Consider the following 17,740-nt stretch of genomic DNA (forward strand, 5'->3'; position numbering starts at 1 on the left):
CATGTTCTTCACTGAAAAATTAAGAATAATACTTCCCCTTCAAAGAGATATTAAGGAAGGGGCGTCAGCTACGGGTATTTTCTTTCCATAATCAATGAGAAGAAATGTAGAAATGGCGTCTTCAGCGTGACGCAGAGCCACGTGACAGGTGAGGCTGCACTGTGCACTGGGGTGGGACCATGGCAGACAAGATAATATACAGCTTCAGTGACATTCATTAGCTGCCCAAGTTATTGCTGACATATCCAACGTATGATCTGCAAAGCATAAGTGTCAATGAACCTGTGCAAGTACTGAAATATTATTTACAAGAGAAACCAAAAGTGTTTGTCAAGTGTCGCTTCTCCCCCAAACCCACCCCCCAACAATCAAAATATATTAATAGCACAGCTCAAACGAGCGTGTTGATGTAGTTTCACTTTTTTAATAAAATTAAATCCTGACATAATTACAATAATGCCTTTTTTGTTGCAATTGTACATAATAATCGTGTGGTACAAGTTCACAGAGTTCAGAAATCTGCTAAAGTCCTGACATGCAAAATGTCTCAAACAAGACTGTACCATGTTAACAAACACTGAAATTTAATTTCAGTTCCTTTTAAGTCAGTTTTTTTTCTCCATTTTTTTAATTTTTTGTCTTTATTACACAACATTTTTAGTTAGTTCTTGTATTTACACGTAAAGAAATCACAACAAGTGCTGGAAAATCAATATATATGTGAATATACTGTATGTATACATTTCTAGGCGATACATAAATAAATTTATAATTATATTCTCATAGATTCAGTCAGCATCACTGGAGTCTGAATCATCTGAGGATGAGGAGGAGCTCCCAGATTCGGATGAAGACGTCTCTTTACCCAATCCTTCAGGACCACTGTTTTCTTTCTGTTCTCCCTCCTCCTCCTCCTCTTCGTCGTCATCATCCAACGCCTCGTCCTCATCAATGTCCTTTTCTGCTCCTGCTGGCCGTACTGTCTCCCGCATCAAAGACTTGGAGGGTTTTGTCGGAGGAGAAAAAGGAGCAGGAGGAAGGGTGGGGTCAGTGCTAGAGCTCTGCGACTGTGTTGCAGACGCAGGAAGGTTAAGGCCTGGAGTGAGAAGCATCCCTGGGTAAAGCATACTGGAGAGTAACAAGGGGTTAAGAGACAGTGGGTGACTAGAGGCTGCGGAGGCAGCTGAAGCACTTTGTGGGGCAGTGGCCGAGGAAGAGGAGTTGGACGCTGAGGAAGGAGTCTTGCTCAATCTCTCTGTCCTTTCTCCTTTGGTGTCTGAGGTGTGAGAAGGGGCTTTAGAGGCAGACGGCTCTCCTGCTGCTCCACTGGTGGTTCCCTTTGTCTTTTCCTCTGAGCCTCCTGCGCCCTCCTCAGCGGGCTTCCCGAGCATGCCACCCAGGCCAAGCAGGTTAGGCAGTCCGGCCATACCAGATAGCATCATTGGAAACATGGCGGCTAGGTTACTCGCGGCCAGGTTGCTTGCGTCGGATGGCAGCCCCATCAGGCCTGCGGTCAGCTGCAGGGATTGTAAACTCTGGAGGTTCTGCTGGAAGGCCTGCAGGCTGCTGAGGTCCATTCCGGAGAGGAGGCCGTTGGCCAGCAGGGGATTCAGGCCGAGGGAGGAGGCTACTGTGGTGGGTTCTCCTGCCGCCGCCGCTGCCTTTGCAAGAGGATTCTTGGGTCGACGTCCACGTCGACTCACCTCCTCAGGAACAATGGGTCCTGTCAGAATCCTGTCATACATACTCGCTGGGAGGTAACCCTGGATGAAACATTGAATATATGCTTGTTTAGCAGTTTTACACAGCAGAGCAAAAAGATTCTTCATTAAACACTTCACAGTTCATGTAATAACAAAAAGGGTAAACATAGACTGATGAGCCAAATTATTATGAGCAGCATCGACACTGTATGCGTTGCTGCAACCTAATCTACTAAACACTCCCACCTTACACTAATTCTTAAAACATTTATTCACCTTTCAGCATATTATACAATTACTAATCTGCCTTCAAAATGATCACGATGTTAAATCAACACCTCTCTAAAAACAGAATTATGACTCCATTAAGTATGATTTACTGCTGTCCTTCACAACTGAGTGTGTTATTGATTCTGTTCAAAATGGCCTCCCTTGCTGACACAGCTTCAGTTTCTATATGGTGGACGTGCTCCTGTTTGACTCACCGACTGTTTGACCACATCTCCCCATTCAGGTGGAACTCCGTACTCCGGGTTCTCCTGAAGGAACCTGCACAGATCCTTCAGAGGAGGAGCAAAGGCTCCACCAACCTACAGGGAAGAAGAATTGAGCTGCATGAAGCAAACTGCACAATACACAGATGTATGAAGTACATAGTTGTATCAGATGCATAGAGTACTCTTTTTTCTTATTATTCAGTCTGGTTAACAAACCAAATGTAACTTCCCCTGTGTTCTTGTTTGTAATCTGTCCTTTTTATGAATGATTAGGTTTATTATGGTAAGAACTGCAGACATGTATCTGCCAAGTATTTGATTGTTATTGTAGAAGGAACTGTCCTTCATTTGTACATTTGTAAGAGAGCATGTAATGTCTAGTCATAAGTCATTAGTCATAACTCAGCTTTTGAAAGGATGATTTTGCTTTGCTATTATTTTTAGATTCTGGGAAAAGAACAAGGGGTTTTCCAGTCTCTCCTCTACATAAAGCATTTTAATTCCCACCCTAAACCTAAAGAGAATATTTGAAAACCCAATCAAACCCACACACAAACTCACCTTGCGTGCGTTTCTCCTGTTGATGATTTGGACTCGTTCCTCTCCTGTTAGGCTGTTGACGTCGATCTTGTTTGGATTCCTACAGCGGTGCCTCTTCTGCTTGGGCCGACCGTCCTGGAAGTGGAACTGCATTTGCATCTTATTTACCCCCTGGATATAGAATAATTAAAAAATGTAAATTTCCAACTGTAGGTGGTTTCTACATAAAATAAGTATTAGTTTAATAGTCTTCCTCTGACATTTTTCTATACCTCCATCTATACGAACCCCCTTAAAGATGAAAACATTTGTTAACTTTCCTGTGGCACTACAGAAACTATTACTATATTGATTGAGAGAACAGAAAAAAAATACTCACAGGAATATAAGCTCCTGTATCTGCTACAAAGCCTGGGTGCTCTTGCATCCACTGTTCAAGATCTTTCCTCCTGGGGGCGTCGTCCCCAGCAAGGCGGGTGCCATCTTTGAGGTTGATGACTGGGACCCTGCATTCTGTGTCTGCAGGGACCTGACTGGAGCTCTGGCTGTAGCTTGGTGCACTAGTCGTCCCTGTGCCCAACTGGCCGATTCCACCCCAACCTGGAGGTACCTGGAGATAGATGGACACAGTGATTTACATTTACAATACTTTTACTACAGATCAAACATTATAAACAGAGCTAGCTGAATATTTGCGCTGCTTTCTTGTGACAATATACCAACATTACACCACTGTGCTCCTCTTTCTGCAAAAACTCTTTACCTGATCAGGAACAGAAGGGACTTTGCTCCTGTTCATGAAGAGCAGGTCCATGCCCTCTACGTTCTTCCTCCTTCCCCTTCGCTTCTTGACCACGGGTTGGCCGTCCAGTACTCCGTTCAGCCTCATCTGACCAGTAAGAGCTGGAGGTACTGCAAGAGAACCAGCCTGTTAGCTATAACACGTCTAGTTACTAGAAAAAAATTGAAATTCACTCATTATTCAATCACCACTAAGCAGAGTCCCAAAAACACTTTTGGAGTCCCAGGGGACAAAATAAAACAACAGAAAAAAACAACAGAATGCCTCCATACTGCTCGTGTTGTGTCATCCACGTGTCAGCAAGCCCTGACATTCATATTCATCAAGAAATGACATCATTTACTCCGTGTTTTAAGCCTAAATGTCCTTTGATATCCGCCTCGGAGCAGCGTTCAAGCCTGCACGCACACGCACCCATGCGAGCAGTATGGAGGCATGTTAAGTTTTTTCCCAAATCGGATTTGGCCGTTTACCCGTGACTCCAAAATTGTTTTGTTGACTATCCCTTTAAGTCACCAAAAATGACATGTTGCTGTCATCTAGTGGTGGTAAAGTAAAACAGGGGAGATCTCAAAGCAAGGCATATGCATGGGTTTTGGGGTAGTATCTGTATTTCGAATGGACGCACCAGTCTGGAAGCTGCACTGAGGCTTGGTGATATCAGCCAGCCCTGTGTCCGAGGCGCTCTGCAGCTCATGAAGGCGGGCCAGGTACTGCTGCTGGGCCTGAGGGCCATCCTCGGACTCCAAGGGCCTCTTCATAGGTAGACCCTGTTTCTGGAAGGTCAACTTCAGACCTCCCTCCTGCTGTGGACAAACAAAAAAAAAAAGGTGTGAGACTAGTGTAGGAAAAAACGTTGAAGGGAACAAAAAGGTTTATAAAGAGGCAAAGCGTTACCATTAATCATTTTAATCTTTGTCAGACTGTTTATTACACGATGAAGCTCGCTCTGCCTGTTTGTTTATCCAGTAATTATCATCACGTTACTTCAATTTTGACAAGAAAATGTCATGTCAATTTGTAAGAAATTTGTATATATTAACAGCAAATATTGTTCATGCAAATTTCTTGTTAGTAGTATTGGGACAAATAAACACACAGTGGGTAGTGGCTAGCAGGGCGGTGGGTGAGTCTGTTTGTAATTTGTACTGGGAAGCCATGCCAGAGAGAAGATGCTGTTTGCATATGCAGCCCAGATTGTAAAGGAAACAAGCAGCAGGTGTTTGAGGATCTATGGTGGTAGAAAACATACAATTCAAGAAAATATCATTATCAAAAAAACAACATTTAAGCGAAGGAATAAATTAAAGCGAGCCCGCCGAGTTAATTGCCACGTTGCTGCATTTTAGAAGAAACCCACAACTAAGGTCTATGTTTCAGTTACATCATAAGCAAGACCCCTTTAGTCTAGAGAGGCGTCAAACTGCACCTTATTATATTCTCACGACTGAGTGATTTGTCCTGATGTAATCATAGCCCCGGAGCCCAATTCATATTGAGTGTGTGGGAAAAGAGATGGAGGCTGCTATTAAATTAATCTCTCCTCCTGCCAGGCAGCCGAAACCACTAATCATACCCAAAGGAAAGACGGAAGAAGAGAACCAGAGCAACATGCTGAACGCGGCAGCTAACACCAGCCATGGCAGCAGAAGTGGTAGGGTCCTACGATTAGGGCGAAGCGGAGGGAGGAGGGAAGGAAGTGGAGAAATCAACATACATCGTTGAGTTTTACTGAGAATTCCTTGTTTTCTGCAACATGCTTGGTCACCTTTGACCCCTGTGGTGAGGCAGAGGGGTCCTCGCATAGGCTGTTGGCGTTGTCCAGCAGCTTGGTGGTGTAGAAGGAGGCCACAGCGCCTCCAGGCTCATATACCCGCCGTGTACCCGGCCACTTGCCCTTCAGCACTGCCTGGCAGATGCTGTCTAGGCGGTTGATAATCACACGATCCTAAAAAATTAAAAAATTTAAATAAATTACAGACAGCACAGATGACCCACAAATTCAAACACTGATTTCCCCATTGCCCACATGCTATATTAATAATGACACTGGTATTATAATATATATAGCAAGGTGCTTTACCAGGTAGAATTTTGAAACTGAAGGCAGGATAAAACAAGATAAAATAACACATAATATAAATATTAAAAAAGACGGTAAGATCAGAACTAGGAGACCGCACAGCTACAAAAATGTGTCTTAAGGAGATGTTTAAAAGAGGATGAGGAGTTTGCCAGACAGATCTCCTCAGGTAGATTTATACAAAAATTGGAAGCCTTGAAGAAAAGTCACATGGGCTCCTGAGCGGGACTGTGGAATGGTGAGTTGGGCCTTCAGTGAGGACCTCAGGTTATGATCGGCACATATGGTGTCAAAATATCCTATATGTCCTGAGGTGCATGTCAATCTTCAGCTTATTTTCTTAATTTAAATCATGAAAACAAATCATCATAGACAACTACACGTTGTATTTGATCACCAGTTGAATAATGACTATGAAGATCCACAGGTGCAGTGCTATTGACTCTCTGCAAGTCAGTCACTGTCTTTATATATCACATGTGCAGTTATTTACCTTTGGCCAGTAGGATGCAGCGAGCATGTATCCTCCTCCCTGGAAAGGATGCGAGGCATTGTGGTTGATTCCATTCTCAGCAACATGAATGTCCTGTGTTTCATCCTGTGTTGTGCTCAGTGATGCCACGCTGTCCTCATCGAAGCCCTTTACACTTGTTGGTAGAGGCACTGACAACGTGACAAGAGAGAGAGACAGAAATTAATATCTAATACTGTATGATATTATTATATAATAATTCAATTTCAATAATTACTTGAGGTATATGTTGACCAATTCTTCAAATGTAAAAAGTCTAAATAACAATTCTACTTCAATTGTATTGGATTTGGCGGCAACACTGATCACCCCTGAAACTCCTTAAGTGTTTAATGGACTCCAACACTTCACCCACCCCTCTATCGGCATAGTGGGGGGAGTAGATAATACATTTTAATTTTTGGGTGAACTATCCCTTTGAGTACTCACCCTTCTTCTTTCCTTCCTCTCCTTCACTTTCGCTGTCAGCAGAAGATGATGAGGAGGAAGAGGACGTTGATGAAGAGCCAGAGGAGCAAGATGAAGAGGAGGAGGAGCTGGACCCGGAATGTGACGAGGAAGAAGAGGAAGATGATGAAGAGGAGGAGCGGGATGAAGAGCTTGAAGAGGAGCCATCTGAGTTAGACTCTGAGCCACGCCTGGTCTCCCGACGGCTTCTCTTGCTGGCCTTCTTGGGTTTCCTCTCTGAGGAGTTGGGTGTGAGAGGTTTGGTTCGTGCTGCCACCATCTGCGTCTCCTTGTCCCTCGTCTCAAGAACAGGCTTCTCTTCGAGACCTGTGGGAGTAGCTGGTGCTTGACGAGGACTCCAGCTCTCGGCCGGTTTCTCCTTGCTCTCCTCCCCCTCTGAGGTGGGTTCCAATTTGGGCACAAGCCCAAAGGACTCTGTGTCTCTCTGGGCCACCAGAGGCCGCGGAGAGCCTGTCAACGCCGAGCTGGGGGCCAGGTGCTGAGTGTGGAGGAGTGGTGTGGATGTGTGTGATTGCTGCTGTGCAGTTTTAGTTTGGCTGTAGTTGCGTTGGGCAGCCATGAAGCTGAGCTCAGGGTCTCTCAGAACGTGGTAGTCTGTGCGACTCACGCCGTGCTTGGCCGCACCAATTAGCAGATCACGGTCATGGGTACCAGCTTCCCACCAGACGGGTAAGTCAGAGCTCATCTGGCACAGCAAGAGGCGCTCAAAAAGTAATGTATGTCGAAGGACTTGTTCCCTCACCTGGCGAAGCAGCTCTACTCTGTACAGGGTGCGAGACGCTCGCTCCTCTGTGATGGGCTGGATGGTGAGAGACGGGTCAACCGCAGAGTCTAAAACAAAGAGGAAGATGCAGGAGTCAGAGTCGGTGTGTGAGAAGAAATGAAGAAAGCTTTACAGGCACAACCCACAGACCTGTTTATGACAGGAGTTTAAACATCACACTGTTTGTCTTTCCAATAATGATTAACCTTATCAACCCCTCTACCTCAGCACTGCTGAGCCAGCTTGTTTACCAGGGAGCTACTGACCTCTCTAAACTATCTACAATCAACAGTACATGTAGTACAAGAGTTCCTGAAGCAATGTTAACAGACCACTTCTTGAGTGTTTCATTGACTTCAGGCAACGCATAATACACAATGCTATAAATACAGTAGGTATTGGAACAGAGGCTTGCCATCAAAACGAGCCATTGGGCAGAATAATTAAGTTATAGGTTCTGTTATTGGTACTCTGGATTTGTGTGCTTATTATTGATAATTTTTAACAAAATTGAAGTTATCTTACAAATGAATGTGTCTGTATGAAATGAATGAATGTGAATGTGTCTTTCTTTTTATTTCTTGATGTGATAAGAATATTGTTTAATGTTCCAGATGGATGAGCAGTATCGGTTAGCAGTAGTAGTATTGCTAAAATCTTAATGATACCATCCCTTATTATAAATTGGCTAACATCCACATTTAATTCTTTGTGAAAAAAGGAGTTGGACAGGCATAATTTTTGTAATCATCAAAATGGCAAAAGTATAATGGTCTTCTGAGAGTCAATAATTATTAATTTGATGTACAGAAATAAAAAACGGAGGGTTTCACTTAATGTCTCTGTGTGTGTAAGCAAAAGCTCCACTGACCTCCTTCCTTGGGTGGCAGGCGGCACACCCGTCGGCTCATGGCGGTGAAAGCACACAGGTATTTCTGCAGGCTCTCGTCAGTCTTCTTGTGCAGCCGAGCCATGGCCCTGAACTTGGTCCAGTCGAAGCAGCCGAGGGTTGGATCGAAAACAACACCGAAAGTGGAGACTACCCGGTAGAAGTCAGCTTCTTCTCGCCTGGTCCACCTGAGAAATAAGGACAATTTACATTGTAAAAAAGTTTCACACAGAAATCAAACACACTACAACATTTTCGGTCAAAACGGCAAGAGTTACATTTTATTGCTCATCTAATTGTTGATCTGATCTGAAGGTGTTACCTTTGTTGGCGTTCGATCTTAGCAGCCATCTTGGGGTTGAGGGTGTCGTTGAGGGTGGGGGGCAGCGGGCAGAGCGGAGCAGACAGTATCATGGGCTGCTGGGATTGAGACTGAGACTGGTGGATGTGGAGGATTTGCCGACTTTTGGTGTATCGCTGGGAGGCTGTGATCAGACGCCTCAGCCTGGCTGTCAACACCGAGGACGAGGGCCAGTAGCCAGTTTCACCTTCTCTCACTGGAACTGCTTCTGGATCTGGGTAATATACAATACAATCTCAAATAAAACTTATGGAATGGAGAATTGCCAGGTTTCAGTAAATGTATCATGTTGAATTTCTGCTGTTTAATCACCATTAAATTACACATAGTTCAAATTTTATAAAGATTTCTCTGGAGTGTCTAATACCCACCTCCGGGATTGTCAGTTACAACCAAGTCTCCAGGAGAAGAGGCGTCATCCTGCATGAGAAGGACAGTACCAGAACATCATATTTAAATAAGTATAAGAAATGTGATGGTTAATCTCAAACAATCAGATATACAGGGAATATCTTCCTCAACTCAATAGTTATTTCTGGTTGAACATGCTCCCTCACTTCTTGTGGTCTTACCTCCATATCGTCCTTCAGTAGAGCAGGAGCAGGCTTGTATTCTGGATCATCCACATCCCTAAACAAGCACAGGTAAAGTTTTTATCATTCCTTCAGCAGACAATCTTCACTGAAACAATTTAAATAATAACTCTTTGAGCTAATGTTAAAAAAAAAGATCAATTTAATGTTTTGTGGGCCCTGGTGTTATGTACCCACCCATCCATAAAATCATTGCCTCTCTGTTCGGCAGCGATGGCCTTCTCATCCGGTCGCCCCACACGGTCTAGGAAGCACAGTTTAGGGTCTGCACGAATAGTGTTGTACTTCTCATAACCTGAGAGCACACAGGAGGAAAAGCAAACACTGACATAAGCAAAAGATAATACACGGAAACTCTTAGATAAAGATAGATAAACACCACACAACATACAAAAGCTGGTTGATTTCCCACACAATCATTTGGTATCAATAGAAAACACTAAAACACAGTAGTAAGTGGCAACAGTTTAAATAATTAGTCATTAACCATAAATACTGTGACTGTCACACAGGCTTTTTAAGGATTAGTGTCAAATGCAGACTCTTCCATATCTGTACAACACTTTGAAAGTAGAGTAGAAACAAGGTGAGTTGTATTAAAATAACGACATTTCTAAAAAAACAAGTCACAGCAGGAGCTGAAGTTTCTCACCATGCTTATGTATACCCAGGAGTAGACATTTGTCGGAGATGGCATCCCACCACAGGGCTGGCAGCTCTGAATGGTCGGGCTCTGGCACCCAAATCTTTATCTCACTGAGGAGGAGAGTTGGACAGATATTATGTGGGATCATTTTTATAGATTTTATTAATTTACTGATATCCAACAACCTGGCATAGTTCCTGTCTCTGTGCAATTGAACTGTGGCAGGAAGCAACTGATCTCAGGACCAAAAGCTATGTAGAGATTGTTTCGCTTCGACGTAGAATGGGCAAATATTGTAAAAAGGTCTTCACATGTAATATCATATGTCTTTATAAATAAATATTGTCCGTTCCTATTTTTAAGGATTTTTATTTTCATTGTGAAACAACAAAATGAGAACTGTAAAGCAATTTATAAAAACTGATCTAGATGGTGTTTTCCTCCTCATAAGTAGTTTTGACAAATCGACAGTGTTGTACCACAGAAGACAGAAAATAAATTACATCTTCCACCAGCAGGTGGAGCCCTAGGACCTTCTTATTCATTTAGCTGCTCAGCTGTTTCTTCCTTCAACAGGTTGCTACCATATGCTAATGACCGCAATTTTAACTCCAGAAAAACATAGTAAGACAATAACTTCAACTCGATATGGAAACTCTACACTTTGCGTTTATACAATTATTAAAGCTGCTAAATCCATCTGCATTTTATGAATCTGCTTTTCTTGTATCTGAGCATTTCCATAACAGTACTTTGCAGAGTGTTAGGTATCGTGTACCATGATCTTGTATTACTGTTATATTTGTTTGATTAAATAAATAAGAAATTAAGAGTCCTGAGACTTGAAAGTTGTATAAAAGCATAAAAAGAGGATGTGCATGTAAAGTAAGTAAGTGAATGTGAATAAGGTCAAAGTTGAGCTCACCTGAAGTCCACGCCGTCCAGCACATTCTGGGCCTGGCTTCCTATCACCTCTTGTTTCAGGTAGTAGAGCATTCTGACCCTGAGCAGCACCCTGCACAGACAAAACCCAGCGGTCACAACAAAGCAAACAACAAACGCTGAGTGAGCAGAACCCTCACACAAAACACACACAGAGCTAACACACAACCTGTTGACCACAATCCAAATGAGTGAAATGTGGTACAATCCAGCTGAAATTCTAAAATCGTACAGTATAAATCTGTCATTTCACTCCTGTACACTACAGCAATGACACGCTCTTTTGAATATATATATATCATGTATATCATACATATCATATTCACATTGTACAGAGAATGAGCAGAGAACAGGTATACATCATTAGTTGTGCAGCCCACAAAGCAGGACACACACTAACTAACTCGGGCTGATTGACAAGTATACGTCAATTACCTTGATGACTTATTGTATCGACATTATTGTATGGTGACATCACGGTGAGTCACGAGCAGCTCCACATCCAGGCTATTAGGGCGAACACACACACTCACACATGCACACAAGTCTTTCTCCACTCGTCATATGGCTGTGTTCTGGCAGTAGATGAAGGCTGGGAAGTCGAGGCTGACAAGGTAGAGGGAGGGTGACTCACCAGGGAGACATTAGCTCTGTGATGCATGATCACACATCCCAGCCAGTAGGTTTTGAGCACAGACGTAGATAAGTGGTGGCAACCTCCGTGCGATGATGTTCCAGGCTATAACGTCTGACATGCCTCGAGATTTCGTTTAATGTAGAAAGCGTTCTGTGTAATCATTTTGTATGAACACAAAACGATTTTTAAATTCCATGGTGTAATGTCTGCCGTTGGGAAAAAAAACGTGGCGCAGAGCTTTAAGGATTTCTGGCATGAAAAGAGTGAATTTTCTGCGGAGTGTTCTTATTGCTATGGGGCTATTAATTGTCCTACAATTACAGTAGACTTTATAGAATGGCTGCATCTCAGAGGACGTGTGACATTGTCAGATGAGCAGGGGGATTAAGGAAAGATCCAGACAGGAACATAATAATAAAGCTCTCAGATTAAAACATGACATTTTTTAACCAAATCAATGCAAATTACACATTCAATATCATAATTTGTCAAATACATTGCCATTCTTATTATTACTGATGTTTCTTTACTAAGCTTGCCTGTTTGGAATGGACTGTTTACTTTTTCCTGTGTTAAAGCTCCGGAACCTATCCAGAATTTCCTATTCATTAGTGTGTCCTCCTCAAACAGTTCTACAATATACCTTGCCTTTTTTTTCGTCTGAGTGCTTGACATTATAAACAGTCTATGGTGCAGAGTTACAAAAACCTTGTGTGTATCCTGCCTGTAGGGTTTGTGTATAAGTTTGATTGATTTACTGAGCCTGTGTTTTTTCATACATTGCATGTTGGCTATTAAAGAGCTCAAAATAAAAGCTCTATAATTCAGCTCGATATAAAGAATTGCAGCAACTAAGTGAATGTCATGTTTTAACTTGGAAGACAAATTGACAAACAGGAGGTGATTCTATAATGGTTGCTGCTATAAGGGAGATCAGCACCTGCAACTCCCATGAATATCTGGGTTAGTCCGATATGGTAAAAAAAATTGCTCTGCCTGTGATTTTGACCCGTGGTTTGACCTAGCTGCCAACTGCTGCTGTAGTTTATCAGAGAATGTAGAAGAAGGCATGTTCAACTGGATCCAAGGACTGAGGGCACGCTGCCCCCTCCCCACTGGTTGCAAGGCACTAGTCACCAATTTATTAATATTGAACATATCCTGGGTCCGAATCACACTAAATTTGACACTGCTCTTCACTGGATTAATGACAATACACCTGGTAAGTGCAAACCAGATAAGATGAACGGTTCGCGATGTATGCGTTCCACAGAAAGACAGACGTTTGTGGAAAACATTGGTCCGTTACATGCTGCCTGACAACTGATGCCTGAAACGTCCATGTTACATTAAAGAGAATAAGAACCAGGAGGCTGAATAATCACCCCTCCGTAAACTCTGATACTTTGAACCTCTTTGTATTTGCTCTACTTTAAAAGAAATATTTTCTACGGCTACCATATTCATCCATCATTCCACGTGGACCTGTGGACACTCCTGCCAAGGCTTCTCTACAATGCAGCTCTTCTTTCAAGAGCACTGAAAAAAACTACGTACTGCTACACTTAAATTTAGAGAAGCAGGCGCCCCATCTTTCGTCTGCTGTAACTCAGCTGAATATTGTTATAAATGAGCTCCACATCCTTCCCTGATTCTCTGACAGGACCAGGTAAAAACACTGCAAGGCTCTGAGGTCTGTCTGTCTGTCGGAGTGATGGATGTCTGTGGTGACCGGTCTGGACTAGCAGCACTGGTAAATCAAAGTCTCGAACTTCCTCCCTCTCCCTCCAAAACCCCTTCATCCTCCTGTGGGCCCGGACCCGCCCAGGAGCAGCTGCCGCTTCCCCCCGCCTGTCAGCAAGGCACTTCATCATCACTCTCTCCGTGCCTTTTGTTTGTCAGTGTCTGTGGGAGTGTGATGTGGTTCACTTAGAGAGAGAGAGCCTGTGGAGGATCCCAGCACAGTCACACGCCGTCTGTTGGCTGCAAACACGGATTGTATGCATGACATGAGCGGCATGCAGAAAATCCATCGTGGCCTCTTCACAGAAGACAACCAATGAAACAGGGAGATACTGAGCCAAAGACCTAATTCTCATTTAGAATGCATAAACATTTTGATGTGCTTTCTCAAAGCTTTATCTTGTCTGATAAAATCGTCAGTCTTATATCTTTGTAGTGTACTAAATGCTGATATTTGTATTTAAAAAGCACAGGCAAAGTGCTTTTAGACTAAGAAGACTCATGAAAATCATATCACATCTGGACACTATCAGGATATTTCCGCAATACTTCCTATAGTTTCCACTCCTGCGTGAGACCCTCATTCCTGCATTGATTGCACCATAAGAAAGATAGTGAATGCCCCATCGCACACCGCCCACCCAACCAGTCACATTCCAGGTCCTCGGAGTGAAAACGCAGAGGTCAGCAAACAGCACTGCATGTGGGTCCCTGTCTGCCCAGCTTGTCACGTATTGGACAATCCCTGGATTCAGCACTACTGCACCGGAACACAATGGGGAACTTTCTATGGAAGCTGCAGCACTCTGTGTCCAAAAGCTTTATGGACACAACGCCCACCCTTTAAAAAAAAGGAAAGAAGCTATCTATTTGGCTGTATTTCTCAGCAGCCCATGTTTTGATAGCAGTTATCTTTTTTCTCCTCTGTCTGTAAATAAGAGAGATCTATGATGGCCATTAGCCGGGCTGAAGTCTCATTAAGATTTGTATCAGTCAGCTGGTCAAGATGTGATGCATGTCCGGTAATGAATCAGTAAACTGTCGCCTCCAATAGACGTTTTAATGCCTCCTAATTACTTTGGCTTGGAGGTGCCGCAGTTTTAAATTTGAGCCATGTGCAAATTGTATTTTCATACACTTAGGCTTCATTCTATTAAAAACAAACAGATACATGTTCAAACACAGGCGCAAGAACTCACACGGCCTCAACCGCGCAAGATACAACAACCCAACAGCAGACCACCATGTGAACTGTAAGCAAGTTAAAGAATAAAAAGACAACTGCCACTTTAATCTGATAACACAACTGATGACACTACTTTGGATGATCGAGAGGGGTACAAAGAGTTGTTGCTTATAATTTGGTGATGTTGAAATGTCTATAAAAAGTGCTCCACATGGGGTGAATGATGAAAGGTGTCACATTGTGTGTGCAGCATGATCTAGAGTAGCACTCAGTAGAGCACGTACCTCCACCACGGCCCAACTGTCCCTTTAAATTCAATCAAGCTGCACCAGATTTCACATACTAAAGAGAAAACACACCCCATTTCTGATCCAAACCAACATTTTATGGGTTCTTTCCTGACCCATACCACATCCATCCACCAGATTTGTGGTGGTCTTTCCAATTTGGTGGGAACAGTGCTGAAAACACAGCCCCTTGGCGGAGGTAACAAAGAGGCATCAGGAAACGCTTACTTGTTGCAGTGGTGTTTGAGGTGTTTCTTGTAGCCATCGTCCTGCAGCATGTGCTCCGGGTTGTGTTTCCTGAGCCACTCTGCTTTGTGGATGTCAAAAGCACTCGACTGTGTCTTCATCTTCTTACCCTTTCTGCCCCGGGGGACTGGGGCAGATAAACCTAGTGGAAGAAGAAGAGGTAGAAAGTCAAAAGGTGCGCTATAGAACATTTGGTAACATCCTAAAGCCTATTTGGTTCAGTCTATAACTATAAAGACAGTTAACTGAGAGATTTAAGTCCCAAGACTCACCGAGGTGATTCTGCAGCTCCTTGGTTTGTCCATCCTCAGTCGGAGCAATCAGGTCCCACATGAAGCTTTTGATTTTGTCATCTCCACGGTAATGGACCAGGCAGTATGCCAGTAGAGCCCTGCAGATCGACTCTACATCCCGGTCTGTTAACTGCTTCTTAAAACGCCCATGGTTAAGAATGTCCTTCCATCGACCCCACCTTGAAAAAAATGCAAGCCTTAGACGAGGTAACACTTGTTTGGTTACACTAGGAACTTTCATTGGGAAACTCTATTCAGTTTGTGCATCTTGGCACATGAATAAAAACAAACAAAACAATGACTGAAAACTTAAAGGTCACTGCGATGTGAACTATTTCATTGTTTTCTTTATTTATTATTATTTTAATATTTTTTCCCTTTTAGCTGAGCGTAAATGAACAGCTCTTTTACGGTGTTTTAGAGTGTTAGTTAGTTGTCATTGTTTTATTGGATGTTTGTCAGTGCAGTGTCTATATCTTGTTTCTAGTATTCTTTTACTTGCATGAAACCATATTGCCTTTGGTTAAATTGGATTTTATGGACATATAAAGTGGAATATTTCTTTCCTGTATTATTTAACATTCACTTAACTCAGTTGATCATCACCACAACTTCTACTGTTTCAAATCTTCTTACCCGTATACAAGCAGGTTCTTCTCTACTCTGAAACACTCTGTGCGCCCGTAACTGTTGAGTCGGTCATGGTTTCGCCGGAGCTTCGGTTTGGTTTCGTCACTGTCACTTTCGCCCTCTGAAAGCTCCGCCAACTCATCCTTGGTGGCGCTGAATGGCCTCGTCTGTTTTCTGACCCGAGGAGTATCGATCACCAAACTATTCTGTAGAGAGGGAAATAGGATGGTAAACAGGATTTCAGCAAAGATGATTTGGATGAGGTATTTCTTTGCAAGATGCAACATCTTTTTGTGCAGTGTCCTAATTATCCTTATTCTGTAGACTGTATAATTTGTGTTGATGGTTCTTACCCTGCCATTGACCATATCCATATCGAGGTCGGCCTTTTGGGCCCACTTGTCCCAGAAGTTGGGGTCATCCAGAGAAATGTCTGTGCGGTTTCCAGATGCCACAAAACTGGCCTGAAAGCAAACATCATAATCAGATTAATCATCAGATTTACAGATTCTCGTATATTTGTTTCATGTCTAAAATATTAAACAGCTTGACATTTGTAAATTGATGAAAGATATATAAAGTGGTCTGAAATTGCACATTCAATTAAGCTCCAATTTACAGCCCTTGTGTTAGCATAGTATTATTTAACCATTTCATTAACCTTAGCAAAGGTGGAGCCTCGTCCTTCAGACTCTATGGTGATGGTCTTTGTCCTGCGTTGGAGGATCTGGTCGATGTCCTCCTCGCAGAATTTGGCCCCTTCATCCTCGTCATCCATGATGGCCCCGTAAGCACCACGTCGCAAGAGATCCTCGATCTCCTTCTTAGACAGCTGCTGCTGCACTGCCTGGGAGACAAGGGAGCGAGGACGAAGATTAGGATCAAGAAACTATATCCAATAAATAAAAATAAACGATACTGGAGAAAAATATTGTTAGAAATAGAACAGCGTGGATCATAATACACACTGGATTATTAAAATTGTATAAGCAGCCACGTATAAAAACTAAGCAGCTGTTTAGTATGCAATGATGTTCAGTCAGACCAGATGTGGAAACCTGCTAATAGCTCAACCTCCTTATAGTTCAGATAATTCTCAGAAGGGATCAAACGCAGCTAAGTATCCCCCTACACACTGTTGACACACTCCCTCAAAAGAAAATTAGATTAATAGAATTGGGTGCATTTCAATTGAAAATGTTGCTGCAAGTTTTGGGGTTTTTATCAGCTCTGTGTCTTTGCTTGGCGTCCTGTTTTATCTGCCATCTGTCACAGTGTCGCTCTGATGTCATCAAGAGAAACCGTAGACTTTTATTTTGTTGAAAAAAAACAATTGAACAAAACAAAACCTCAATGTTTTGTCCATAATTTTCACAAATTTAATTTAATTCAAATATTTACTTATTTGATTTTCCTTGTAACTGTTTAGTGACTGTTAAATCCAATCCAAGAGTCCAGGTACACCAAGTAAAACACATGGATAATAAAATGAGTGTTAAGTTTTGTCTCAATAAAAAAATGTGTAAATGATATCCTAGTGCGGCACCACTTTGTGGAATGGTTTGATAACAAAATATTGAAGTACATGAACACTTTTGCGAATAACAAAATGAGATGAGCTTTATTGAAATGCTCTGTTCCAAATCATTTGTCGAATCCTCAAAAATAACTTACCCCTCCCCCAGCACCTCCTCCTCCCAGGCTGTTGTCTCGACCACTCATGCTCTGCAGCACTGCTTTGTCCAGGCCAAGTTTGAGGCTGGCACGATCGAACATTTCCCGCTCGTACGAGTTCCTGGTGATCAGGCGATACACCTTCACCGCCTTGTTCTGACCAATCCGGTGGCAGCGAGCCTGGGCCTGTGGTGGATTGAAAGTTACATGTACATGCTCTTGAAT

General features: G+C 42.8%; 1 protein-coding gene across 8 annotated transcripts in view; it reads right to left on the reverse strand.

Moving 5' to 3' along the window:
- Positions 1 to 408: 408 nt before the first annotated feature.
- Positions 409 to 17,740, reverse strand: part of chd9 (chromodomain helicase DNA binding protein 9) — a 76,831-nt gene continuing 59,499 nt past the window's right edge. For 6 of the 8 annotated variants that reach the window (XM_053426562.1, XM_053426554.1, XM_053426613.1 and 3 more), the window contains 22 exons: positions 17,516 to 17,701; positions 16,503 to 16,688; positions 16,195 to 16,305; positions 15,848 to 16,047; positions 15,191 to 15,390; positions 14,901 to 15,060; positions 10,803 to 10,892; positions 9,884 to 9,987; positions 9,409 to 9,526; positions 9,211 to 9,268; positions 9,010 to 9,058; positions 8,600 to 8,852; positions 8,260 to 8,465; positions 6,587 to 7,456; positions 6,119 to 6,288; positions 5,260 to 5,490; positions 4,171 to 4,348; positions 3,504 to 3,652; positions 3,120 to 3,350; positions 2,762 to 2,911; positions 2,189 to 2,293; positions 409 to 1,763 (listed from right to left, as the gene is read on the reverse strand). In XM_053426562.1, the coding sequence (XP_053282537.1) occupies positions 789 to 1,763; positions 2,189 to 2,293; positions 2,762 to 2,911; positions 3,120 to 3,350; positions 3,504 to 3,652; positions 4,171 to 4,348; positions 5,260 to 5,490; positions 6,119 to 6,288; positions 6,587 to 7,456; positions 8,260 to 8,465; positions 8,600 to 8,852; positions 9,010 to 9,058; positions 9,211 to 9,268; positions 9,409 to 9,526; positions 9,884 to 9,987; positions 10,803 to 10,892; positions 14,901 to 15,060; positions 15,191 to 15,390; positions 15,848 to 16,047; positions 16,195 to 16,305; positions 16,503 to 16,688; positions 17,516 to 17,701 (4,980 nt within the window). In that variant the 3' untranslated portion in view covers positions 409 to 788. The remainder of the gene's footprint in view (positions 1,764 to 2,188; positions 2,294 to 2,761; positions 2,912 to 3,119; positions 3,351 to 3,503; positions 3,653 to 4,170; positions 4,349 to 5,259; positions 5,491 to 6,118; positions 6,289 to 6,586; positions 7,457 to 8,259; positions 8,466 to 8,599; positions 8,853 to 9,009; positions 9,059 to 9,210; positions 9,269 to 9,408; positions 9,527 to 9,883; positions 9,988 to 10,802; positions 10,893 to 14,900; positions 15,061 to 15,190; positions 15,391 to 15,847; positions 16,048 to 16,194; positions 16,306 to 16,502; positions 16,689 to 17,515; positions 17,702 to 17,740) is intronic. The other 2 variants (XM_053426578.1, XM_053426570.1) reach the window with 2 other exon arrangements.

The sequence above is a fragment of the Pleuronectes platessa genome, chromosome 1 (genome assembly GCF_947347685.1).
Source record: "Pleuronectes platessa chromosome 1, fPlePla1.1, whole genome shotgun sequence".
Taxonomy (NCBI): domain Eukaryota; kingdom Metazoa; phylum Chordata; class Actinopteri; order Pleuronectiformes; family Pleuronectidae; genus Pleuronectes; species Pleuronectes platessa.